At 37.9% G+C, this 26800-nt stretch overlaps 3 protein-coding genes and 1 long non-coding RNA gene across 8 annotated transcripts; 3 read left to right on the top strand and 1 right to left on the bottom strand.

Moving 5' to 3' along the window:
* Window positions 1-2435: 2435 nt before the first annotated feature.
* LOC149046631 (uncharacterized) lies at window positions 2436-8813 on the top strand. The gene is made up of 7 exons (XM_089204426.1): window positions 2436-2675; window positions 2777-2836; window positions 3330-4104; window positions 4857-4928; window positions 5410-5490; window positions 6328-6411; window positions 6826-8813. Exons 2-7 carry the CDS (start codon window positions 2810-2812, stop codon window positions 7158-7160), a joined length of 1374 nt encoding a protein of 457 aa, XP_089060552.1. The 5' UTR covers window positions 2436-2675; window positions 2777-2809; the 3' UTR covers window positions 7161-8813.
* Window positions 8814-8992: 179 nt separating this feature from the next.
* Window positions 8993-12862, bottom strand: LOC149046632 (uncharacterized). The gene is made up of 3 exons (XR_016186000.1): window positions 12780-12862; window positions 9428-9498; window positions 8993-9103 (listed from the first exon to the last, which is right to left on the bottom strand). It is a non-coding gene; the product is annotated as an uncharacterized LOC149046632 (long non-coding RNA).
* LOC113673567 (uncharacterized) lies at window positions 10882-16913 on the top strand. 2 transcript variants are annotated; one of them, XM_089204424.1, is made up of 5 exons: window positions 10882-10994; window positions 12304-12351; window positions 13246-14194; window positions 14623-14688; window positions 15435-16913. In XM_089204424.1, exons 1-5 carry the CDS (start codon window positions 10992-10994, stop codon window positions 15761-15763), a joined length of 1395 nt encoding a protein of 464 aa, XP_089060550.1. In that variant the 5' UTR covers window positions 10882-10991; the 3' UTR covers window positions 15764-16913. The 2 variants fall into 2 exon arrangements, with proteins under 2 accessions (XP_089060550.1, XP_089060551.1); XM_089204425.1 differs by lacking the exon at window positions 12304-12351 and having other exon boundaries at window positions 10883-10994.
* A 429-nt stretch (window positions 16914-17342) lies between these two features.
* On the top strand, window positions 17343-25771 carry LOC149046633 (uncharacterized). Of its 4 annotated transcripts, none has more exons than XM_089204421.1 (7): window positions 17343-17505; window positions 20328-20382; window positions 21131-22046; window positions 22491-22556; window positions 23138-23215; window positions 23671-23730; window positions 23981-25771. In XM_089204421.1, the coding sequence occupies exons 2-7, from the start codon at window positions 20380-20382 to the stop codon at window positions 24307-24309; spliced, it is 1452 nt and encodes a 483-aa protein (XP_089060547.1). In that variant the 5' UTR covers window positions 17343-17505; window positions 20328-20379; the 3' UTR covers window positions 24310-25771. The 4 variants fall into 4 exon arrangements, with proteins under 4 accessions (XP_089060547.1, XP_089060545.1, XP_089060548.1 ...); XM_089204419.1 differs by lacking the exon at window positions 17343-17505 and adding an exon at window positions 19908-20146; XM_089204422.1 differs by lacking the exon at window positions 17343-17505 and adding an exon at window positions 19908-20146 and having other exon boundaries at window positions 23138-23200.
* Window positions 25772-26800: the final 1029 nt, after the last annotated feature.

Genomic DNA, 26800 nt, shown 5'->3' on the forward strand with positions numbered 1-26800 from the left:
CACTGGGAACACAAATGGTGAAACAGAGAATTAACTCTGAAGTGTAAATTAAAGTGCTACTTAAACCCATGAATAACCCACAGGGCGTTAGCCCTAATAAAGGGAAACAGGGAACCACACGAGGCAAAGAAAAAAATCTTTTGACAGAGTTCTCTTCAGAGTTAATTCTCTGTTTCACCATTTGTGTTCCCAGTGCTACGCGGCACAACATTCATATGTACCCTTACTTTCTCTTCGCCGCGATTCACCATCCTAAATCGTCCCCGACTTTCTCTGCGCGACCTCGTAGCTCAGTCGGCAGAGTAACGGTAGATCTAATCCGGAGGTCGTGGGTTCGATTCCCACCGAGGTCAAAAGATTTTTTTCTTTGCCTCGTGTGGTTCCCTGTTTCCCTTAATTAGGGCTAACGCCCTATGGGTTATTCATGGGTTTAAGTAGCACTTTAATTTACACTTCAGAGTTAATTCTCTGTTTCACCATTTATCTTGGCTGTAGTTTGGAGTCCTCTTTTGTGGTAAACGAGAGTAGAAAATCTTCAGGGCACAGAAATTAAAGAAAAAAGAGTGAATTAATCACTCCTGAGGTAACAGCCCGCTTGTAGGGCTCGCTCGATATTTTTTAACGTGACTCAGCAAAACTTGGGCTGGCACAAGTCGTCGAGGCAGCGTGAGGTTAAAGTTTCCGGAAAATAAAAGCTGCAAATAGTCGTTCTCCTATCAGGCCAATTTTATTAACTAACCCTCAGACAGTGTAATTCTGAGAAGCAAGCCCTGGGCATCACCCAGGTACCTTATGATAGACGTTTTGATTCATTGATAGGAAATTTGTCAAACCTTTCTCCGTTGTCGCGGTAAAGTCATAAGATAGGAATTTTACACAATTAGCAACAAAAAGAAATTCACGATAGAGGCCTGTGGAGCGTCTTTATCCGGGAGAGGGGGTCAGGCATTGCACTAACTAAGTCTTGGACACACGTTAACTTCGTAAGCCTCTTCACTCGTATTTTCAAAGTTTTACATATTGCCGAATTTTTGAAAACTGTGAAAATGCGCGCTGAATCAACCCTAAATATCTCTCGTGTCCATGCGAGTTGTGCAGTCAAACTATCGAAGGCTGGCAAATAAGTGATCTTGCAGTAATTTCAAAATGAAAAAAAAACTGCTAAATTGGCATGAAGTTACCTTCAGTTCTCTGTTTCAGTAATGGCCGCGGTGAAATCTACACCTCTCTCTGCAATTGATTTAGAAGCTTACAGTGGTAAAAAGGGACTCAGTAACAACAATGCTGATCAATAGTTTTTGGTTGACCCAGGCGAGGGTAACCGACGACTTCAGACTTATCGAGTTCTGATAATTAAACTTTAAATGTCACATTATGTAAATGTTTCTTATCAAGGTAGAATTGAATCTCAATTCCCGGGTTGATACACGTGCACATGATCGACACTAAATCTATATAGGATCTTTCTTTCTTTATTCCTTTGTCTTGTATCAAAGCAGTCAACTAAAATAATTGCATCAAGGAATAACTTACTTAATAACTTAAGTATTTGTGTGATCATAGCTTAAAGAATAATCTCAATTTGGAAACGCGCTTGTGGCAATTAAAGGAACCAAAATAGAGAGATAAAAACTAGCGATGACTTTCGCTTTGAATCACAACTACCGAGTAACACAAGCACAAAATAAGTTGTTGCTAAGCAACCTTGGCGGGTGTTGATTACTTTATCAGGTATTCCGGTGTAAGACTTGTCTTCTATTCCAGAAACGATCTTGATTACACGGGGTCTTATCCTGAACTGAAACACTAGCTGTAATTTTCTATCTAAAGGCACTAATCACGGACGCGTCAATAAAACCAGAAAATATATCGCAGCTTCTCTTGGAAGCGGTATAATATTCAGCTCTATGGAAGCGGTTACGCAATATTCATCTTGCTCAAATTCACAGAAAGTTAATCGATTATTCAAATGCGTATTTGCATTTGAATAATGAACACAATGCAATATTTTGTCCGCTTGCAAAACTGTGTATGACCTTACTCTAAAAGAATGGAGTCCTCATCTCGAATTTTCTTTGGCCACCGGTATTTCGTGGCGCAGCAGCACCAGGAAGCTGAAAACCTTAAGATTATCTCCTCCGTTCTTGTCAAGTATCTTTTAACCCTTTAACTCCCATGAGTGACCAGGACAGAATTTCTCCTTACAATATCAATATAATATCAACTAGATAAGTGATAAATATAAAGAAAAATATAAATTTGGGGATAATAAGTTGATCCAATACTAAATTCTCTGAACTAACATAATCAGAATTGTGTAGTTGACAGGAAGGAGAATGACAAATTTTATCTGGGAGTTAAAGGGTTAATTTATGACTCAAGGCAAAATATTGATTCGTAAGAGATGAAATAACAAGGTAGTTGCTAAGATGTACGTGCACAACGTTGACCTGATGGGTCACGTATGACGTAAAGACGTCCTATTGATGATAGGACGTAACTGTTATTTCCGGCGACTTATATAAGACTGTTACCTACGGCTAACGTCCAGTATTTTCAACTTATTGTTAGGAAGCTTTCTATCGACGAAATTTTCCGCTCACGAGATCTGGGAATTATAGTATCTACTTTGACATCGATACGAACGGAAACACAGGCTGAGCCGTACAAAAAGGGTAGGTTACCGAGTAATCAATCCATAAATTTTTCCTACGAATAACTCTGGCAGACTTTTAGTAAGGTTCGAATAAGCATGTGTGTTTATTTCTTTTTACAGGGCAACAAACGAACCAAAAATAACAATCGTGGCATGAAGGCTTTTAAGGGTGCCGTAAAGGTGAATATTTCCAAATACTCTGTTCACCGTAGTTCGTAAGCACGTCAGTATGTAACCATTTTCGCAATCTTAATCTAGTTCAGATTTCTCGACGAACTTGAGGACGTTTATAACAAGTAACATATAGACTTCACTGATTTCACTTATCGGTTTTTGTAACTGAAACAGTCGACGAAGATTGGCTGTTATTGTTTATGGTAATTGTGAAGAACAGCTGCCCTCCACCGACAGGCAGCCAACTGTCGGCCAACTGTCGGCCAACAGTCGGCCGCCTGTCGGTAATCTGTCGGTCAGTCACTGCCAGTTACATATAAATTATGTCTGACTGGTTATCTCGATAAACAAGAGTGGTCGAAAAAGATTCTATTTAAATTAAATTTTTCCTTTTAAATTTCCGACTCGAACTTGCCGAATGTAATCGTAGTTACTTGAATATTATGTCGCAGTTTCTTGAATTTTTTTCTCAAAATGTTTTATTTCTCTTTAATTTCAGCTGATCTTAGTGATAGTCTTGTGGTCACAATCTGTGTTAGGAGGTCCCACAAGATGTCCTTTGATGCAAAACTTCCTGAAATACTACCCGGATGATCCGGAAGCTCAAACGGAGTGTATAGCGTGTCCTGAATGCCCGCCAGGACTAGGACTCGTACCACAATGTGGTTCCAAGATCACTAACTACACCACTATTAAATGCGAACCATGTCAACTGAATAAGACATTTTCAGACAATCATGGCTTTGAGAGTTGTAGATCCTGCCACGACTGTGGCTTAAAGAACGTTATTCAGCAGTGCACGCCATCTCAAAATCGTAAATGCGGCACCAAGTGCCCTGAAAGACATTACCTCGATGACAATGGTTTCTGTCAAGAGTGCTACTTTTGTTGTCCCAGTGTGGACGAAACAGGTAGAATGAAGAAATGTAAAGAAATTGGAATGGGAGAAGACTGGCAATGTCTTAAGAACCTCCAAAACAAGCTCTGCAAAGAAGCTTTGGAAAATTCTACAGAAGCCAGTGTTGATACAACTTATGCCACGGCTGTTACCCTTCTTCCTGGTCACAATTTTGAAGCAAATAAAACTGAGAGTACTTCTAGTGATAATGTCAGGAAACCTACTGCATCATCAGAAAATGTTACATCAAATGGAAATATAACACCTTCAACAATAGTTGGGATGATCATAGCGAGTATCCTTGTGCTTATTTTTGTTTTATACGTGATTAAAAGAATTATTTCATGTAGGAATGGCTTAACACCGTATTCTGAAGGTAAGAGAAAGTCGTACCTTGCAACACTGTTGTTAACTTTTATGAGAATAGTATCTTAAGCACTGAATTCGTATTAACAATTTGCAACACAACATGATATTTTAGCAAACTGATCATTTTTTTTTTCATGTAGTAATGTTTCCATTATTTTCAGTTGACAACACAACCTTTTTTCTTTGGAAACTTTTGACTTATTTCTAGGTTAAAGAGACATTTATTTAATACACTGTCACCAAAGTTTAAATACTAATGAAAAGATTTTCTCAAATAAACCCACCCTAACGAGAAAGCTGGTCTGGAAAATCTGAGGCAGGGTGCATTTGAGTGGCAATGCAATTCCTTCTGGGAAATGAATGTTAGACTTACACATCTGAATTTTATTTCACCTGAACCCTTATTTCAAACTCTCTCTCTCTCTCTCTCTCTCTCTCTCTCTCTCTCTCTCAGATGCACACACACACACATAAAACAATGAATAGAGGGTTCTTGGGGAGATGTTTTAAGGGTAATCCGAAGTGCTAAGATCTTGAAGGGTGATGGCACATACCAACTAACATCTATCATTATTAACAAAGGATAATTGAACCTTATTAATGTGATAAAACAAAATCATTTCTCGGATTTACTCTATGGGGATCTTGGATAGTCGTACAAATCATTAATCACTTATTTAAATAAACATTTTGGTATTACAATTTTATCAATTAACAGCCAAGCCATTTGTGGTGATATGTCAATAAACTTTTTTGTAGGTTTACATGAGCATGTGCCACTGCATGGGATAAGATCCGAGGGAAGAGAGGACAATGGTGGAACTGTTCATGGTATGGCTGGTCAGACTTACTTTCACAACCTTCAGCATAGTACTTAGTTGACAGTGATGATAGCTTAGATAATGTTAGAGTGGCATCTGTACTAAAGGAAATTTAGCTTAAGTAACTCTGAGCAGCAAAGGAGTGCACTTCCTTGATTTATCACATACTGGAAGATGTAAAGAGCCTCACAATCTTCACTAGGATTTCCCACAACTATTAGCTTTTTTAGGCACCTCATGACAGGACGGAAAACGCGTGCACTGTAAGTACCTCCCGTTGTCCCATATAAAGCCTTAGAAAAGTTTTCTAAGGCTTTGTATGGGACAACGGGAAGTACTTACAGTGCACGTATTTTCCGTCCTGTCATGTTGTAGTTAACCTCATCATGGCCGTATTCTCCTTAAAATCAGTGTTTGTGGACTAAGCTAAAAAGACATAAGGGTCGGTTATATTCTGGACTTTTGAAAAATCGATCATTCTTTTTCTGCAGATAATCGAGAAGATGAGCAGGAGCAGTTTCTCCTCAGACAACCCATGAATAACAGGCCAAATATTGGACTCATTCCAACAGGTGAGGAGTCAGTCCTTCCTTCTTCACATTAATCCTTTCACACTCTAACATCAGTATGCATATTCTCCATACTGTTCTCTATACATTTCCTACTGTGCTGGCAAGGAAGGTTCTTCAACAATCATGAGGTTCTTCAGTTCATCATCATTTCCTTTATTCTCATGACCTTAATGTTTGATTCAAGGGTGATATTGTAAGGAGAAATTAGATGTTAGTCACTCTCAGGGATTAAAGAATTAATCCTGAATTCTCCGAAGAAGAAAAATAATAAATAAGCAGAATAACTCTCCCTCTGAGGCCTTTTAAATGTGAAAAATTTCAGCTCAGGCTACCGAAAGTTTTATCGACGCCTCATTTACCCTTTCGAGATAACACAATTAGCAATGTTAATGATATTATGTACAGTGATTGTGTGGTAGTGAGGGTTATTCTCAGATTGAAGGAACCCCATAGTAGATCACATTTTTTAGCTAAAATTTGCTTTATTCTTTTGTCACAACTTTAATGTTACAAATGACAGGTCTGTTTTTTAAATGTAACTCTGTTTTCTAGATTGTGATGTCTCAGAAATGTTTTACGTTTCTTAATGATGAAAATGAACTAATGCTGCACAAAATTCGAGACATGCTTGTTATCCAACAAATTGGTAATGAGAATAATCTAATAAATTTGATTATTCTCATTACCAATTTGTTGGATAATGTATGGATATCACAGGGAGAAGTTATATGTTAATCACTTCAGTGCGTTAGCGGGTTAAGGCTTTCCTGATTGTATGGTAATCAGTAAGTTGCTTTCTAGGATAACCAAAGTGTTTCTTAATTTTATTTCTCTCAGATGCACAAGCAGCTGATGACCACAAGGAGCCTCTCACTAGTGAGCTTAGACAAGACCAGACAAAAACTGATCTGATTCCAGCAGGTGAGGCGTACATACTGCCATTTGGTAGACCCAAGTTGATTACTTGTTTATTCTTGTTATGCAATGGGATAACTGTGCCACTAGTCATTCAGATGTTGCATTTCATCTCCTACACGTACCCTCCTCTTAGCTTGGTGCAATAAAATGCACAATTGTAGCCTCGTAAATGGGTGTTAAAATGGAAGTAAACTCATCCCCTGAATTAATCTGTTGTACCTGGACTGTCCAGACTAAGTTTCCAATCACTGCCAAACATTGCATTCTTAAAAATAAATCAATTTTAATCCTTGGCAATTCTTAACAATTAAAGCATGTCTTTTTCCACCAATAGTAATACAAAAAAGCATATTTCATGTTACAATTCTAACCCCATTACCGTTTCTTCATCAACACTTTCATCCATTGAACTCTTAGATTGCAAAGTCTCTGAAATGCTACAGCTGCGTAACCATGAAAATCAGAGTCTGTTGCACTATGTGCAAAGGATGCTGGATCCATTGGAGAAACAGACAAAGAAAAATTGGCGCTCTGTTGGGCAAATCTTGAATGTTTCAGAAGATGACTTGGAATTGATAGAAACTGATTACATAGCAGGAAGAAGTCCTACAGTTAGTCTTATTGATAATTTGAACACCTTTTCAACAGTACCCTCAATGAGAAGCTTTGTAGTAGCTCTTGTTTCTTGCAAAAGGTATGATGTGGCCACCAATATTTGCAACTGGCCATGGGAGTTACGCACTATACAATGAGGGAAACTATTCAGCAAGCTTGAAAGAAGAAATAATTAAGTATCTAGCTGTAGCCTGCTGCTGTTAGTGCTGTTAGGTCTATATAGAGCGCCCCTTCAACAAAAAATTCTCATATAACCTCCGCAAAAAACAAGGCACACAGAACATGGAACTAACTATAGGCTTAAGGCTTCTAGAATCTCAATATGAAGAAAGTCAGGAAAAATTAAGTGACAATTTTTCTTTAAGTTGTATGCTAAAGCCACTTTAGACAACATTTTGAAAACACAAAGTAAGTTGCAGGTAACTTTTAAAAATCACTATCTTCCCAGTTTATTAGTCAAAAAGACTCATATTCTGACTTGCAAATGCAAATGCTATGTTTTACACAGCAAACTTTGCCCTGCATGATATTATGCTGGCTTTCTCCTAATCTTTTAATGACATCCTTGACTTTAATTCTCTCCTGTCAGCATCTTCTGTATACCAGTTTTTAAGTTCATAATAATAACCACAAAAAAGAGGAAACAAACAAACAAACAAAAAAGAAACAAAATGCTAAACAAAGCAGAAAGGAAAAAACCAAAAAATTCCAGAAAAGAAAAGTTGGTCACAGAGCGTACACTAAAATGGTTCCAAACCAAAAAATACCAGTAAGTAAAAAATTGGTCACAAAGCATACACTACAATGGTTCCAAACCATTTAAAACCTGCCACATGCCATTAAAGGTTTCAAAGAGGAGCTTTGTGAAAACAACTTTTGCATATGAAAAGAAGGATATCAATAAGAAGAAATAGTTATGTATATATATAATTGTTATTAATCATCACAACAGTGAGTGGGTTATGTTCCTTGTAAATATGTTATAAATGGTGATGCTGTTTCTGGTGATAAATTATTACAAAATGAAAAGTAACTCTAAGTGATATCTTTATTACGCAAGTAGATGTATTTTTCTTGAAGCAACATTATTTATAAAAGTATAATGTGTAGATATTTACTCCTGTCAGCATCTTCTGTATACCAGTTTTCAAGTTCATAATAATAATAACCGCAAAAAAGAGTAAACAAACAAACAAAAAAGATACAAAATGCTAAACAAAGCAGAGAGGAAAAAACCAAAAAATTCCAGAAAAGAAAAGTTGGTCACAGAGCGTACACTAAAATGGTTCCAAACCAAAAATTACCAGCAAGTAAAAAATTAGTCACAGAGCATACACTACAATGGTTCCAAACCATTTAAAACCAGCTGCATTCCATTAAAATTTTCAAAGAGGAGCTTTGTGAAAACAACTTTTGCATATGAAAACAAGGATATCAATAAGAAAAAATAGTTATGTATATATATATAATTGTTATTAATCATCACAACAGTGAGTGGGTCATGTTTCTTGTAAATATGTTATAAATGGTGATGCTGTTTCTGGTGATAAATTATTACAAAATGAAAAGTAACTTTAAGTGATATCTTTATTATGCAAGTAGATGTATTTTTCTTGAAGCAACATTATTTATAAAAGTATAATGTGTAGATATTTACAAAAAACTATTTTTAAGACAGCAGATTATTTTTATATTTGTGCTACAAGAGGCATGATAAGTACATCTTTATTCTGCTTACAATGTCAATTGGTAAATGGTGATGCCAAAGAAAATAAATTCAGGTTCTAGAATTAGTGCCTGCATTGACTGTATCTCCACTGACCTAAGTAAGTGGGAAGTTCTTGCTTTCTGCATCTTTTTATAACAGATGTGAAAGTTGGAACAACAGCATATCAGAACAGTTAACGTTGTTATACAGACAGAACTGTATATTACTGTCAATGGTACACAAGCAAGTAAACTTCAAAAATACTGTTTGGAACATTTTATTGCTGTGAATTACTCAGTATACAAAGAAGAAATCAGGTCTTAAGTCTTGATTGCAAGACATTCAAGTTACACAGTTCCTGTTAAAAGAAACCTGGAAAAGAAGATAAAAAGATCATGAGTGCAGGGAATCTGATTTTGGCAAGGTTAACAAACAGAGTTAAGAAGTGTGGTTTTATTAGAAGAAAGCCACAGTATTTAAACAGTCTTCAGAAGTACATATCAGTGGATTATGACTGAATATATCAAGTCATCACTGGCTTTTAACTGAGGGTTTGAACAAGGGGCATAATCTTTCACACTAATGATAATACCATCATTATCCACAACCTTTTCCGAGAAATTTTTTTTTCCATTGTAAACAATCAGGGGTTGGTTAAAAATGCTGCAAAAATTATTATTTACTCAATACTCTCACCTTGCTACATGTACTCTGGGAAAATTGTCCATCTTCCCATGATTTCCATGACAGAATCAAGTTTGATGGACCTAGAAAAATATGAACACAACTTTCATTTTTCTTCTATTTTTTCTTTTTGACCAAAGCCCCTTTACAATAGAACTCTATTCTAAGAGAAGCAACTACTGAATTCTCCCACTTACTTCTAGTCTTTGGGTCCGTGTTGGAGTTAACACCGTTCTAAATACCTATTTAACTTAATCTAATTAAATACTATTACAAAAGGTCTTTGGGGTTAAAACTTTTTTTTTTATAAGAATAGGCAAATTTCCAAGCTAGACGGTCAATCAAGAAAAAAAAAGCTAAGTGAAAAAATCTTCGAAGTCAGAACTTTGTACATCAGGAGATAGAGTGTGCATACCTTCAAAAATGCGGAATGTTTGCGAAGTTAGGACATGAAATAAGTAAGCATTTCGGAGGACGCATTCCTAAACTTTGTTTGCACAGTGACGGTAAACCGCTTTCTCCCGATCAATAAAGCCCTTCAAAAACCTTCTCAGGTAAAGGTAATAATATTTATGTGAATTTTTTTCCACCGTTGAGAACAAACATGTAATAGTATGACTGAAAGCTCACTCTCTTGGTCAATACATATTCCCTTTGTTAGGCCCGCTGACAAGTAACTGTGGGAATTATCCCCAAAAAGGAAACTTGTTTAACATGACTTTTAACAAAAATAGGTATTAAGAATGGTGTTAACTCCAACACGGACCCAAAGAGGACTGTAGAAAACGAAAGAAAGTCTCCGGATATATGCACTATACTTTTCTAAACTTCCCTTACTTTGAATACTTTCACACATCCGCTTTAAGTTACGTACTTCAAATTATGCCAACTTTAGACCACTAGGTTGAATTTTTTCCTCTCCAAAAAATAATTGTCAAAACACCGTGGAATATTTGAAAAACAAAAGATATTCAAGAAATTGAATAAAACTATTTTTTTTTCTTTTGAGTTCCACTCCAGAACGGCCCCGCATTCTGATAAACTCACCGTTCGAAATTTTCCTGTTCTAAAAATACAACTCAGTAATAATCATTTCTTGGTTTCAGCAAAGAATAAAATTTTTTAGGTCGGCGATATTTCATAAAATGATTTTTAGCTTTAGAATCGGCCGAGAGGTGACAGGAATTCTTAATGTTTATCATCACAAGGATTATCATGTTCACGGTCTCTCGCTTATGGCGAGCTACACGTAATGTCTATTCTCAGTGTTCTAGACAGATTTATCAATGCTGATTTGTACTCATGTCCTACAGGGAATGAAAAATTTAACTTAAGATGTTTTCCTTCGTAAAGGCATATATAGTTTCATAAAAGTGCTCTTAAAAAGATCATTTTAAATTATGCAGAGGCTAAAGACCTAAAATTAGCCAAGCGCATCGGAGGTCAACTCAAAACACTGCATTGCCCGGCAGTACGCATCACAGCCGATATAAATTAGAATTCGTATTTCTTTGTTTACAGAAACTGATATCACGTCTCAAGTCTCTTTTAAAAGGAGTTTCTCGTTGATATCAAAATGGTAAGTGTTCCTTATACTGTTTAAACCATTCATCTTCTTAGAGCTTCTAATTATGTACCAGTGTAAATTAGAGAACGATTTGCGCTATTTTCAATCTTTTTAAAATTAAGCTGAATTAGCACATTATTTTCTTTCGCAAATTGCCTGGTTGAAATCTATAAAGTCTTACTTTTGTCGAAAGTAAACTTTTAGCAGTAATGGTAAACAATAATTCTGCTTGCCCTGTAGTCTCACTGACAACGTTTACCTGTATATTTGTTCTGGAAAAATTAAATCTAGATTCTTCGCCACTGCGTAGAACTTAAGTGATTATTTAAATGCAAATTACCATATGATCATTTCTCTAGCTAGCCAAAATGATATTGAAGCTCACTACATGCCTTTTTCAGGATTAAAAGAAAAATCATGTGTTTCGTTAGCTTCAACCAAAGTTTTCTGTGTAATAAATACGGAATTATTAATTCCCTCTCTCTTTCAATAAAAATTAAAGTCCGGTGTTTACGTGGCAGTTTCGCTTTCGCATGACAAAAAAATGAAGAAACGCAGCGGCCCAGCGCTAAAATTTAGACATACAAAAATTCAGTCGAAAAACCAATTAAAATAGTTTGTATGATCGATTAAAAGCTCCATTAACCAATAGTGTTTACTATCACAACCACCTCCCACCCCTCCCTGCGTAGTAATAGTCCGTCTCTCGCCCCTCCCTGGGTAATAACACTCTGCTTCCTACCCCTCCCTCAGTACTGATAGACTTTATCCCGCTCCTACCTCAGTACTAATGGTGTGCTCCCCCCTTTAAAATGGTCCAAAAAAAATGGTCCAAAAAGAAATTGTTCCAAAAAATGGTCCAAAATACACGCACTATTTTTCATGTCATGCACCTAAAGGCGTAAATACGGGATTCGCGAAGGGAGAAGCCCAAATTCGTCACGCTTAACGTTCAATTAAAAAACGTGCAGATGTTCAAATATGCTTAAAAGAATAAAGAATACTCAGAATAAGGTTTTGAAAACCGTATCTCTGGAGTTATCTTCTGCGGGAGACACAGTATGTACTTGAAAACAGAGAAAATAGCGCGTACACATGAAAATATTACCTTTTTACCATGCTTTGCCAAACCTCAAGATCGTACAGACAGGGAAATGACAGGAAACTAACTCTTATTATCACATCGCAAAGGAAACGGTCGTTTAAAGATATCTTAATAACAGCTAAGTTTTCAGGTCAGAACCTGAAGAAGATTTAAAAGCGCAAGCAAATGGCAGGATTCGCACAAGCATATCAACACCGACTGCTTTTTGCTTTCCAGCTTACCCGGCGTGACGCCGTGTGCATTGTAGAGTTATTCAGTGGTCAGGTGACTCCTTTCATTGTTCTAATTCAACTGCCCTTCATTCAATGATCCAGAAAATAGATTTACCATACAAAACTCGCGATTAGCTAGTTTGCTTTTACCTAGAAAAGTAGATTTACAACACAATTGAGTATACAATACTAACGCTGTGTAACGCAACAATAGGCCTTTTCTCGGTCATAATCGTCTCAAACACTAGCACCTAAAATGCGAGAAACACATGTACCGTTGGAGAGCGTTTGGTAAGAGCTGTTGAGGAAGGATCAAAGCGGCCATCCAAATCTTTCAAATGCTACAAACTACGACGTACATAAAATTTGACCTTCTTCCTTCTTGGTCTCAAATTACATACTAAAAAAAACAGTGATTGCGTTTGTCCTTGAGAACTATAGAATACGCGACGAATACGTTCAAAAAACTTTTATATTTACCACTGGTGAAAGGAAAAAGGAACGGCCTAACTTCTACGGAATGTTCTGTCAAAATCTGCCGATTTCTACCGCTTTCATCGCCATATTGAAAATGGAGCTACCACAATGCAACGCAATCGGAGTGCGCACAACGCCTGGTTTGTAATTGCTATTTGGGGGGTGATTGCCATTGGAAGTTGACAATTTTCTCTCCTAGTGTTTGCTACAGACTGAACCGTTTTGTTTAATGCTGAAACAGGTGGTTTCCGGTTGGGTGGTTGATCTCTCCTTCCAGTCACAGATGATATAATTTCGCAGTTTTTTCGGATCCAGTCTTAACTCCTCCTGAGACAGAAGGAGCGCGGGCGCAATTCCCGAACAGAGGCTAAAAGACGCACACGGGTTAAAATGCACTGTTTTTATGAATAACAACATGAATTTTTTTAATAATTAATTGTATTGCCTTCATTTAATTTTTTTATTTCAGAAAACCATTGAACGTCTGCTTCTTATCTGGATGATGGCATCTGTAGTAGAAGGTCAATCCCCATGTTCATTGGCTAAAAACTTTTGGATAGTAAATAGCAGCGGTGAATTCATAAAATGCAGACCGTGCCCAGACTGCCCTGAGGGTCTCGGGCTGAACATTCAATGTGGCTCATCGATCACGATCACACGTCATACTAAGATAGAATGTGTCCAGTGTAAAGAAACAAAGACCTACTCCGATAGCCATGGAGTGGAAAGCTGCAAACCCTGTCAGAACTGCGGTCGACGAAATGTCCTTCAAGAATGCACCTCGGTCCAAAATCGCAAATGCGGCCGTAAATGTCCCAAAGGGTATTTCTTTGATGGCCACATCACTGATTGCAGAGAAACTACCCCAGCAATAATCTCAACCACGACTTTGTCAATAGAGCCTACTCCTAGTATCTGGCCACAACTTTCATCTCCTATTGGCAGCGGCTCGTCTACAGCAATTACAGCGTCTATGAAAGTTTTATTTTCAATAAAAAGTGCTACCTCGACAAGTATAGCGTCGGCTCCAAGCATAAAGCCACAGCGTTCATCGCTGATAAGCTTTTCGTCTGCAGAAATTCCAGGGTCTGCTGAAGTTCCACTGTTAGTAGAAAACCGTTCCTCTCCAAGCGTAGAATTCACACAGGGCATCATGCCACAACCATCGTCATTGTATCGTGGAATTGTATCAACTTCGATTCCTGAAGGTGTAGAACTTCCAATACTAAAAGGAAACGACGCCTCTGCAAGTTTCTCGGAAAAAAAAGAGACTCAGGGACGGAAAAGCAAAGCTTTGACACTGTTGATTATATTGGGAATAAGAGGAGCGATAGTTTTGATCGTCATTTTTACACCGCCTGCAGTACTTTGCTGGATGAAATTTAGAATGTCTAAGAAGACAAGGCCAGAACATGAAGGTGGGATTAAACTAAAATTAATGAGAATATGAGCATTATTCAAGGGTTACACAGATCCTAAGCGACGAGGAGCCTTGGCCTAGTAGCCCCCTTGAGTGACTTGGGTGGGATCCATTACTAGTTAATTCGCAATATTTTCGGAACATTTTCCTCCTCAATACGACAGATATCATGATGAAAGCCCGAGTCCTCAATAACCAACCCAGCCTGTATTCTTTGAAATGGAAAGTTTAAGCACATGGGGACTGAATCTTTTTTATGTGGTCGACTCTTGAAGGGTAGAACAGATCATAGACATCATCAGGCAAGCCAAATAGAATAAGCAAAAAGAGACTTCATCGTCCGTGGCTTGCTCACTTTTTGACCGTTTCCCGCACTCACGAGGAATGCAGATCGTTTACAAAATGATTTTGAACTTGTTTTTGCAGATTCTGCTAGAATACCACTAAACCCCTTTCGAGTCACTGAGAATTCACCAAGCTGTTCTTTGCTGGGTAAGATTATGATGCTGATAATTTTCTATTCGTTTACCGGGAAAAGGTCGGATACCGTAGACCTGATCGGAGTTCTAATCCCCAAATTATGTTACAGCTGCTGAGCTAGTTGGCAAACCTTAAATTTTATGTACATTGTCTTCACTGCATTGAGGATTACTACTCTTTTCCTCTTTCGAACTTGTACGTGTTCGTCATGTATTACCACAACTTTCCAAACCTTTTGAGAACTCTTCACCACTTCAAAAGGGTTACGCATTTGTCACCAGGAATATTACTTTTATTGTGTGATTAGTATTAATGATAGAAATGTTGATAGTCAGGCCTCGTTAAAAATGTCAGAACTGGGACGAGGGTCACGATTTTGAAGTGAATCGTTAAACGAAGATAAAAAGGGTAGTTTAGGTGCCACGAGGCCACATGCACTCTCTCCCCTATCATCGTACCTTTCCATTTATGCAATATCCCCTGCAACTGGAAAAGCTAAATTGCCGGTATGTAAATGAGTGACAAGTAATGAATCCCCGTCCTTTCAGTGTAAGATCAATGTTACTAGCAACTTAAGAAGCCTTCATCACTCCCTGTTCCCGCCTGCAGTACCCACTCGTCCTCAAGGCGTTACCGGGCAACTTCCACCGGGGGTGTCCTCAAATGAGCATTATTGTGATGATGATAATGATGATGATTATGGTTCCTTTTTTTTTCCTTTTAACTTCGTCAATTTGATTGCCTTTTCGTTATATTAGACTTCAAGCTCGCCGACTTTCCATATGATGTCGAGGATTCTATTCTGCAACTAGATTCTGATTCCTCGCCAGTTCAAAAGAACTGGAGACATATCGCTCACAGGTTTGAAATTTCCAAACAAGACATTCAGCTGTTGGAGACAGAGAGCAGGAAGCCAGGAGTAAGCGCAATAAGGCTTTTGATTGAAAAGTTGTGCAGTTTCAAATGTACGACTCTAAAAGAGTTCGTAGACGTCCTCCAGGAGCTGGAACGCAACGATGTTGCCAACGACATTATTAGCTGGTTTAGGCAAAAACAGGACAGATGTTCAGAGGAGGGTAAGAATTGACAATACACAAGAGATTGTTGGATTTTTCATAGACATCCTATACAACGCATGGACTCTAAGAACAATGACAATTGATAATAATTAAGTCGGTCTTGTAAATAACGTATAACTGATTTTGTGTATTTAGAGGAATCAAAATAGTGTAAACATATTTTTGGAAAGGAAATTTTTGTATTGAAATTTATATTAGGAAGCTCGGTGAAATTTTTAAATTAATCTTCTAGGTTTTTGTAACCTTTTTAACAGGGACCGCGCAGAGAGAGGGGCTGGGAGGGCTTTAGGCCTTCCCCCCCCCCCCCCACTGTTTTGCAAAGATAAAAATAAATTAAACAAAAAATTATTCAACAAAAGTAACAGAGCCAAAAAAGACCCCCACACTCTCAAAAACTTGCTGTGTGGTCCCTGTTTAATCTTTGCCCTTAGTTATAAAGTTGTAAAGTTTTTTTTTTGTGCATTGTCAGAGTTATTGTAGGAAAGTATGTCGGTATCCTATATATCTGAATGTTTCAAATTTCAAACAGGCCAGTGGTATAGAACACGGAAGGTTGTCTGAAGTTATCTTTCCTTATAGTATTTCCTAATTTCGGTTTTTATCGTCCTAAGAGAGGCTGAGAAAATACTGCACTAATTCGCTGGGCATTGCTTGATCTCACATTGAGAAGAAAGTAAGCACTGCGTGCTGAATCTATTTTAACAAGGATATTTTCGATATCATGCATGCTCTGAAGTCATCCTGTATGTGACCCGCTGAAGTGTGAAACTTGTCTTAGTCAGATTAATTACTTTTCAATCGAGTGTCGAAGTAACATCGCTTGTTTATATTTCATATTGTGCCGACGAGAAATTCACACCACACATAACCAGATGCAAAACTGACACCAATCGCGACTTAGTTAAAGGAATTTTTCCAGGAGCATGAAGCAACTCTCATGCGTTTACAGACTTTTAGTTCTCCCACAGGTTTCTTATAACGTTTAAATTAAAGTTGTTTGATTGGCCGCTGTGATTCTTTTGCTTTTGATTTCACGACATTTAATTGAAAAGTTCCTTCTTAGTGATCAATTCTTAGGCAGTAATGAGTTTTTTATGGTTGTTTTGGCGATACATGCAAATATGTGTTCTTGATCAAAGATCTCCGTTGAGATATGTGAACTTGTTGTTCAAGTCCATGGACTGGAAACTTCTAAAAACTTTGCATGTAGGCCTAGTTTCTAACAAACCGATGATGTCACGTTTCAGGTATTTCTCTGAGACCTTCTAGAAAGGTGTCGCTTGCGGAAATTGAGATATCGTGAATTGCATCATCAGTCATCATTGACTTTGAAGTGATTTCAACATGACAAATCTGATTGAAATTTTCTTTGTGGTTAGACACTAGGTTGAAAACGGACACAAGCACAAATTTTCACAGTCTTTAAATTTAGAGAGACGAGCTATCGAGATAGATAAACATCTAAGAAATGTGACACCGGATGGGTCACGATCGCGTGGTCCGCCCACTCGCATATGTCATCGCTTAAATAAAATCGAAGACTGCTTTTTGTGCTGCGTAAGCTTCTAGTACTATTACTTGGTGATCAGGAGCCATAACCTGGTGCAATTCGAACTAAAGTAGGACCAAGGCACCAATATCGTGGTGAATTACCACAAGCAGAGGACAGCTTTAACTAAATTGTCAAAAAGCAACTCTCGAGACTGTAGCGCAAGAGTCAAATTGTCACGAAATCAAGCCTTGTGTTTTGGTATGTGTATGCCATAAATGGCAAAAGGTTTACCTTACCTGTCAAAGGTTTGATCATCATTTATTACCAAGCCTGCAAAAGCTTCAGTTTGCGTGTTTCTTGGCGGGGAATAGGGATAGAGCTGGAGATTTCAGGCAGTAAATATCACGGCTGGTGGCAAAATGAGTAGTTTGCAGAAAGTAACATTACACCTTAAGACTCTGAGGAGTTTTCCCTCAATATCAAACACAGTGATTTTGAATCATAGTCGGTCAGAAGCTATCTTTTTTAAAAGCTTTTTACGAATGTGCTCAAGATCGGCATTTTTTCCTGTTTCGTCATCTGCAATTCATGCCGAGTAAGCATACTTTCTCCCTTCGTAAATCGTCACGGTGAACTGTACGTCGTTAACAAGAATTATTACAAGTCTTTGGTAAAGACTTTGTATAGCATTGCTAGTCAATAGTTTTGGTCGAATCATGCTTTCAGACATTGATAATCAAAAAAGGTTTAAGTTCTGATAAACTTAAGCTGCTATTTGTCCAACTGGCTCTACTTCATTGCGTTATTTCTACTATTCAGACACAAATTTGCATAACTATCTAATCTAATCGTATCAGTGTTAGCAAATGGTACCTGAAAAATCGTGCGATCCACCTAAACTGTTATCCTATCTTGAAACCTCATTGACCTTTGCGATAAGTCTTCATGTCTCTCAAGCCTCTATGTATGATCACCTTCGATTATGCATGATTAATGCGGTGTAAAAGGTGTATATCGCTAAAAGGAACGCGTAGGGAATGTCTCAACTCTGATGTAATATCTTTGCCCTTATTTATTACGGTACCACACAAGAATCCGAATGAAGTGATGTTAATAACTGTAGAGTTCTCGGTTTCGAATTTTCAGCGTCTCACGAGTCTTGGATTTCAGCATTCACCACCCTTCCTGTGGCTAGACTGTGAAATTTTGCATTTGAAATAATGCTTAATTTCTGAACCTACACAATTTGAATTTTTCGCCTTCAATCACACGCAAAATGGTCTGTGTAGTACATATTTGTACAAAGAGGTATATTTTCCTTCTCTCCAGAGAATAACGTGAGAGTCGAGCCAAATTTTCAGATGACCTTCGTTACCAAATCCCAGCATTTTGATTTGTTGTTCGTTTGTTGTTGTTATGTCTGAGGTCAGACTTTTACGGTGGTTGATAAAATAAAATCGAACATTGACAGTTCCTGTACTCGCCCTGTACCGTTTAAAATGCTAAAACAAGAGCTGTGTAGTAGTTCAGTTGATATTCAAGGGTGCAGAATTAGCTTCATTCTCCTTACGGTCGCCTTTGGCGTTTCACGAATCAAGAATATTAGCCACGATGACAACAGACTAAAATTAAGTAAACTTTTTTTTTGGAAATTAAACAATTTGCTATACTTCTAAAAAATATATTAGACCTAAATCAAAAGAGGATTCAAATTATGCCAACTAAAGACAACGTGGGGGATTTTTTTCTCTCTCCAACATATAATCGACATTTCACTGCTGTTGAATATTTAAAAAATAAAGTGATTAAAAAAGAAGAAAGTCATGTTTTCCCATAAGCAAGCCCACATCCGGTTCAGTAAACACACCAAACAGAATAATCCTGTTTAAAAAAAAACAGCTCGTTTACAATTATTTGTTGGTTTTGGCTATGATTTTCTAGCTCAGCAATATTTCATAAAATGTTTAATCGGCGTTAAAATCGCTGAGAAGTGGCACGTTCTCAATAGCTATGATCTCTATTATGATCTCTCAATCTCGGTCGCTTACGACAGGCATGTCATGTCTATTCTGCTTAACAAAGCTTATTCAGGCTGATTTATACACTTTGTACTGTAGATAAAACAGATTTAACTCAACATGTTTGTCTCCGTAAGAGCATTTATACTTCTGTAAAAGTGTTCATAAAAAGATTTCGTTATTTTTCATAAAACTACTAGTCGCAGATTTTACCATATTTTAATAATGCAGAGGTTAAATACCTCATTTTCAAACAATTAAGTGTTATTTAATTAACCCTTTCAGACACATCAATGATGCCGTGTCTCTAGACCACTCGAAAAGCGAAAGCGGTCATTTATTTTGGAGTATGAACTCGCGAGTTGAATTGTCAAACTTTCGTAGGCTAGGTGCGTAAGTAATCTTCAAGTGATTTCAAAATAACAAAGCTGATTGAAACGCCCATCGTGGTTGTGTTTTTGAAGGTTGTAACTGCGACGCACAAATGCAGTAATAATTGCATCCTGTTTTTTTTTCCTGTGAGGTTTCCGTAGATCTAGCGCAAACCCACGTGTAACAGAGGACGATCATGAGGGATGACGATCATGACGATCATGACGATCATGACGATCATGATCAGAGGACGATCACATGACTGATTGATCCGCCCCCTGTCGTCTCACTTGCGTCATCCCCAAGTAAAGAAATATTCTGTCAAAGCTCCGTAAGCAATTAATATTGCGATCCAATATACGCCGGTAGCACTGATAAGGTGGCGAGATATCTCAAGCGGAGGACAGCTGTGACTTAATTTGGCAAAAAGCGATTTATTTGTTGCTCATACTGCGAGCATACTTCAAGAATCAAAAAGCACACCGTCACGTAATCGTGATTGCAAACGGGTATGAGTATGCTATACTTTGAAAGCGATGACATGTTCCCTCGTCTGTGGTTTGATCACTAACTAAGACGTGACCTTCAGGAACTTTGAAAGATTTTAGCTCGGATACGTAAATACTTAGCCGAATTTCCCCGGCAATATATATCACGGTCGATATCAAAGTGTGTGTTTCTTGTTTACAGAAACCGTCACGCCGCAAGCCTTTTCAAAAGGAGTTTCTCGTTGATATAAAAAATGGTAAGTGTTCGTTCTCTAGACTGTTTGAACCTTTCATTAGCTATTAATAATGTACCAATATATATAAGAGAAGGATTTCAAACTTTTTTTCCATCATTTTGAAATCACGCTGAGTTAGCACATTGTTTTCCTTCGCAAATTAATACATTGCCTTGGGGAAATCTACAGTTTAGTTTTGTTGTTTGTGAACTCTTAGAAGTTCTGCTCGCCTCATAGTCTTACCAACAACGTTGACTTGTACATTTAGTTCTTAAAGGAAAAAAATAATCTAGATCCTAAAGTTTATCTCGCTCCGCTGCATAGTATGTAAATGATTATTTAATGCAAATTATCATGTGATTATTTCTCTAGTTAGCCTAAGTGTTGATTTTAAGTTTACTACGTGCCTATTTTCAGGATTATATCTTGTTTCTTTAGTCTCAACCAAAGTTTTCTGTGTGTTATATACGGAAAAATTAATGGCCCTCTCTCTGTACTGCGACGTATGTCTAGTACACACTTATATTTACATGTTTACATTTACATGTTTACATTTGGGTGGTTGATAGCTCCTTCCGGTCACAGATAATATGATTTCCGCCGTTTTTTCGGATCCAGTCTTCGATCCTCCTACGCGGGAAGGAGCACGGGCGCAATTCCCGAACAGCGGTTAGAAAGCGCACACGGATTAAAATGAACTGTTTTTTACGATTAATTACAGAAATTGTAAAGAATGGTCAATTGTATTGCCTTCATTTTAATTTTTCAGAAAACAATTCAACGTCTGTTTCTTCTCTGGATGATGGCATCCGTGGTAGAAGGTCATCACTTATGTCCAATGGCTCAAAACTTTTGGAAACTGAGTACCAGCGGTGAATTCAAAGCATGTATACCGTGTCCAGAGTGTCCTGAGGGTAACGGGCTGAACATTCAATGTGGTTCATCGATCACAGATGATACTAAGATAGAATGCGTCCAATGCAAAGAAAACGTGACCTACTCCAATAGCCATGGAGTGGAAAGCTGCAAACCCTGTCAGGACTGCGGTCTACGAAATGTCCTTCAAGAATGTACCTCGGACCAAAATCGCAAATGTGGACGTAAATGTCCCAAAGGGTATTTCTTTGATGGCCACATCACTGATTGCAGAGAAACTACACCAGCAACAGTCTCAACCACAAATTTTTCAATACAACCTTCTGCTAGCATTTGGCCACAACTTTCATCTCCTTTAGGCGGTGGCTCGTCTACAGCAATTGTAGCGTCCATGAAAGATTTATTCTCAGTAGAAAGTGTTACCTCGACGAGTATAGCGTCGACTCCAAGCGTAAAGCCACAGCGTTCATCGCTGATGAGCGTTTTGTCTCCACTGGTACTAGGAAACCGTTCCTCTACAAGCATAGAATTCACGCAGGTTATCATGCCACAACCATCGTCATTGTATCGTGGAATCGTATCAACTTCGATTCCTGGAGGTATAGGAGTTCCAATACCTAAAGGAAACGACGCCTCTGCAAGTGTTCCGGGGAAAAAAAAGACTCAGGGACGGAAAGGCAAAGCTTTGACACTGTTGATTATATTGGGAATAATAGGATCGATAGTTTTTATCGTCATCTTTACACCGACTGCAATAGTTTGCTGGATAAAATGCAGAATTTTTGAGAAGACAAAGCCAGAACAGACAGGTAGGATTATACTAAAATAAATGAGGATAGGAAAAGCGTTAGTGAAGGGTTCTAAATAATCTAAGCGACAAGGAGCCTCGGCCTAATAGCCCTCTTGAGTGACTTGAGTGGGATCCATAATTTGCTAACTCGAAATATATATATTTTCGTAACATTTTCCTTCGCAACGCGACAGATATCATGATAAAAGCCCGAGTCTTCAATAGTTAACCCACCCTGTCTTCTCTGGAATGGAAAGTTCAAGCACAGGGGACTGAATATTTCATACGTAGTCGACTTTTTTGGAGGATAAAACAGATCATAGACATCATATCAAGCCAAAAAGAATGAGCAAAAAGAGATTCTATCGCTCATGGCTTGCTCACTTTTTGACCGTTTCCACTCAGTGACCTGGCACAAGGAACGCAGATCGTTTTCAAAATGATTTTTAATTTGTTGTTGCAGATCCTGCTGGAATACTACTGAACCCCTTACGAAACGCTGAGAATTCACCGAGCCGCTCTTTGCCAGGTAAGATTATGATGCTGATAATTTTCCATTCGTTTACCAGGAAAAGGGCCGATTCCGTAGACCTGATCGGAGTTCTAATCCCCAAATTACTTTACAGCTACTCAGCTAGTTGGCAAACCTTGAATTTTGTGTACGCTTTCTTCACTGTTTTGAGGATGACTACTTTTTTCCTCTTTCGAACCTCTCCGTGTTCTTACAACTTCTCAAACAGTTTTTGAGAACTCTTTACCTCTCCAAAAGGGTTACACATTTGTCAGCCGGAATATTGCTTTTTTTGTGTAATTAGTATTACTAGTAGAGATGTTGATAGCCAGGCCTCGTTAAAAATGTCAGAACTCGGTCAAGGCTTGTGATTTTGAAGTGAATCGTCGGTTGAAAAAAGAAAGGGTCAGCCACCGGGCCAGACGTATAGACCTAAATGTTGTGTGTGAAAAATTGCCCCCCTTTTTATCTCTTTTTCATACTTTTTGGTACCTACTGAACGCTCAGACAAAATGACCCCTGAGGAGGTACCTATATGAGTCACTCTAACTCTGAAGACAATCTCATTTGGGTTTTTTTTCTCACCGTTTGATTTTCAGAAACCGTTGGCTCTTTTCAAAACAACACTGACTCTGCTGAAAGTTTAATGGCTTCTCAAGGAAGTGAGTCCTTAGATGGTGGGTGGTTCAAAATTTTCACGTGCCTATTTACTAGGTTTATTGATTTTCTTTAGCACTCAGATAAATGGAAGCCAAAACCGCACTATTGTTTCCCTGTGAAATTGCCTTCTTGAATTCTTTTAGTCTCCGTTTGACCAAAATGGTAACAGTTAAACACCCGTGAAATAGTTCTCTGAACAAAGCCCTTCATTTGGCGCAGTTCCTCATAAGCGCTGTTGCCTCTTCTCTGATATCTAATGCAACCAAAAGGTTTTATTTTTTTAAAGTTCTTAACAAGACTTGCAAAACAAAATGCCTGATATTAACCGTTAAGTTTGATGAGGGCCAAACTGAATGAATCACATACACTCTCTCCCCTATCATCATACCTTTCCATTTATGCAATAATCCCCGGCAACTGGAAAAGCCAAATTGTCAGTGAATTCACCATGATTAAATTCATTCAATTACAGTTCGCCGTGATGGTCAAGGAGACGACAAAGATTTTGTTCTTACCAATGACATCCCCGAAGGTTTGAAAATAAGTGACAAGTAATGAATCCCCGTCCTTTGAGTGTAAGATCAATGTATTAGCAACTTAAGAAGCCTTCATTACTCCCTGTTCCCGCCTGCAGTACCCACTCGTCTTCTAGGCGTTAGCGGGCAGCTTCCACTGGGGGTGTCCTCAAATGAGCATTATTGTGATGATGATAATGATGATTATAATTGTTACTTTTTTTTCCTTTTGACTTTGTCAATTTGATTGTTCTTTCGTTATATTAGACTTCAAGCTCGCCGACTTTCCATATGATGTCGAGGATTTTATTCTGCAACTAGATTCTGATTCCTCGCCAGTCCAAAAGAACTGGAAACATGTCGCTTACGGGTATGAAATTACCAAACAAGACATTCAGCTGTTGGAGATAGAGAGCAGGAAGCCAGGAGTAAGCGCAATAAGGCTTTTGATTGAAAAGTTGTGTAGTTCCAAATGTGCGACTCTAAAAGAGTTCGTAGACGTCCTCCAGGAGCTGGAACGCAACGATGTTGCCAACGACATTATCAGCTGGTTTAGGAAAAAACAGGACAGATATTCAGAGGAGGGTAAGAATTGACAATACCCAGGAGACTGTTGGGTGTTTCTTTAACATCATGTACCACGCATGGACTTTAAGAACAGTGACAGTTGAGAGTTATTGAGTCGGTCTTGTAAATAACTTAACTGATTTTGTGTATTTAGTAAAATCAAAGTGATTTGAACAAAATTTTTGGAAAGTAGGGATACACGTTGTTCGAGAGATTTTGTTTTAAGATTAGACTACAGAATCGTTTTAAACAGGTGTTTTGAAGATTTAGGCAATTTTTGTATTGAAATTTATGTTAGGTAGTTCGATGAAAATTTTACATAATTTTTCTAGGTTTTTGTAACCTTTTTTAATCTTGCTCTTAGTTGTAAGGTTGTAAATAATTTTAGGTAACGCTCTTAAGTGCAATTGAGGACGAAATTTTTTTAATGTTGTGCATGGTCAGAGTTTCTTTATTGTAGCAAAATATGTCGGTATCCTATATATCTGAATGTTTCAAATTTCAAACAGGCCGGTGGTATAGAACACGGAAGGTTGTCTGAAGTTATCTTTCCTTATGGTATTCCTTAATTTCGGTTTTCAATTTACTATGAAAGGCTGAGAAAATACTACAGCCTAATTCACTTGGCATTGCTTGATCTCACATTGAGAAGAAAGTAAGCACTGCGTGCTGAATCAATTTTAACAAGGATATTTTCGATATCATGCATGCTCTGAGGTCATCCTGTTTGTGACCCGCCGAAGTTTTAAACTTGGCTTAGTCAGATTAATTACTTTTCCATCGAGTGTCGAAGTAACTTGACTTGTTGATATTTCATTGTGCCGTCGAGAAATTCGCACCACCACATAGCCAGATGCAAAACTGAAACCAATCGCGAATTATTAAAAGAGATTTTTCCAAGAGCACAAAGCAGCTCTCATGCGTTAATTTACAGACTTTAAGTTTTCTCACAGGTTTCTCAGTTATAACGCTGAAATTAAAGTTGTTTGATTGGCCAGTGCGATTACTTTGCTTTTGATTTCACGTCACTCAATCGAAAGGTTCCTTCCCAGTGATCAATTCTGAGGTAGTAATGAGTTTTGTATGGTTGTAATAATCCTTTTCTAGTTTATGTATTGGGGCATAGCTTGGTGATGTTTCCTGGGGTGCTTCTCCTAAAACTCCTATGTGAGGTTACTTTTTTTAAAATATATTTTTGCTATCAATTCTGTACAAAACTTATACTTAAGGTTTTCAAAAACAGACAAATCCGAGGAAACCTTTAAAAAATCCAAGCTACGCCCCCATTTGTAACCTGTGCTTGCCCGTATCCGCTTTTCCAATCAAGATCCGGGAACTGGCAATTAAATATTGGTGGGCAACTTAGGTAGTCATGCCCTTTGAAAAATGGTAATCAGCACTCTAAGATAAAATAGTAAACTTATATAGACGCAACGAAATTATTTTTGTTTATGAGTTGGGTAGTAAACCATTAAATGCTGAAAAAAACTATCTTGGCTGTAGTTTGAAGTCCTCTTTTGTGGTAAACGAGAGTAGAAAATCTTCAGGGCACAGAAATTAAAGAAAAAGAGTGAATTAATCACTCCTGAGCTAACAGCCCGCTTGTAGGGCTCGCTCGATATTTTTTAACGTGACTCAGCAAAACTTGGGCTGGCACAAGTCGTCGAGGCAGCGTGAGGTTAAAGTTTCCGGAAAATAAAAGCTGCAAATAGTCGTTCTCCTATTAGGCCAATTTTATTAACTAACCCTTAGACAGTGTAATTCTAAGAAGCAAGCCCTGGGCATCACCCAGGTACCTTATGATAGACGTTTTGATTCATTGATAGGAAATTTGTCAAACCTTTCTCCGTTGTCGCGGTAAAGTCATAAGATAGGAATTTTACACAATTAGCAACAAAAAGAAATTCACGATAGAGGCCTGTGGAGCGTCTTTATCCGGGAGAGGGGGTCAGGCATTGCACTAACTAAGTCTTGGACACACGTTAACTTCGTAAGCCTCTTCACTCGTATTTTCAAAGTTTTACATATTGCCGAATTTTTGAAAACTGTGAAAATGCGCGCTGAATCAACCCTAAATATCTCTCGTGTCCATGCGAGTTGTGCAGCCAAACTATCGAAGGCTGGCGAATCAGTGATCTTGCAGTAATTTCATAATAAATAAAAAATGCTTAATTGGCATGAAGTTACCTTCAGTTCTCTGTTTCAGTAATAGCCGCGGTGAAATCTATACCTCTCTCTGCAATTGATTTAGAAGCTTACAGTGGTAAAAAGGGACTCAGTTACAACAATGCTGATCAATAGTTTTTGGTCGACCCAGGCGAGAGTCACCGACGACTTCAGACGTACCTAGTTCTGATAACTACACTTTGAATGTCACATTATGTAAATGTTTCTTATCAAGGTAGAATTGAATCTCAATTCCCGGGTTGATACACATGCATATGATAGACACCAAACCTATGTAGGATCGTTCTTTCTTTATTCCTTTGTCTTATATCAAAGCAGTCAACTAAAATTATT

This window comes from Pocillopora damicornis, chromosome 4, assembly GCF_964200805.1.
Source record: "Pocillopora damicornis chromosome 4, jaPocDami1.2, whole genome shotgun sequence".
Taxonomy (NCBI): Eukaryota; Metazoa; Cnidaria; class Anthozoa; order Scleractinia; family Pocilloporidae; genus Pocillopora; species Pocillopora damicornis.

Bases quoted from the DNA above. Each gene is read 5' to 3' on its own strand.
- LOC149046631 (XM_089204426.1), top strand. From the start codon at position 2,810: ATGAAGGCTTTTAAGGGTGCCGTAAAG. The intron at 4,929-5,409 runs GTATGGCTGGTC...CTTTTTCTGCAG, and splicing joins CAATGGTGGAACTGTTCATG to ATAATCGAGAAGATGAGCAG. The intron at 6,412-6,825 runs GTGAGGCGTACA...TTGAACTCTTAG, and splicing joins AACTGATCTGATTCCAGCAG to ATTGCAAAGTCTCTGAAATG.
- LOC113673567 (XM_089204424.1), top strand. The intron at 12,352-13,245 runs GTGACTCCTTTC...TTTTTATTTCAG, and splicing joins TAGAGTTATTCAGTGGTCAG to AAAACCATTGAACGTCTGCT. The intron at 14,689-15,434 runs GTAAGATTATGA...TCGTTATATTAG, and splicing joins ACCAAGCTGTTCTTTGCTGG to ACTTCAAGCTCGCCGACTTT.
- LOC149046633 (XM_089204421.1), top strand. The intron at 22,047-22,490 runs GTAGGATTATAC...TTGTTGTTGCAG, and splicing joins GACAAAGCCAGAACAGACAG to ATCCTGCTGGAATACTACTG. The intron at 23,216-23,670 runs GTGGGTGGTTCA...ATTCAATTACAG, and splicing joins AGGAAGTGAGTCCTTAGATG to TTCGCCGTGATGGTCAAGGA.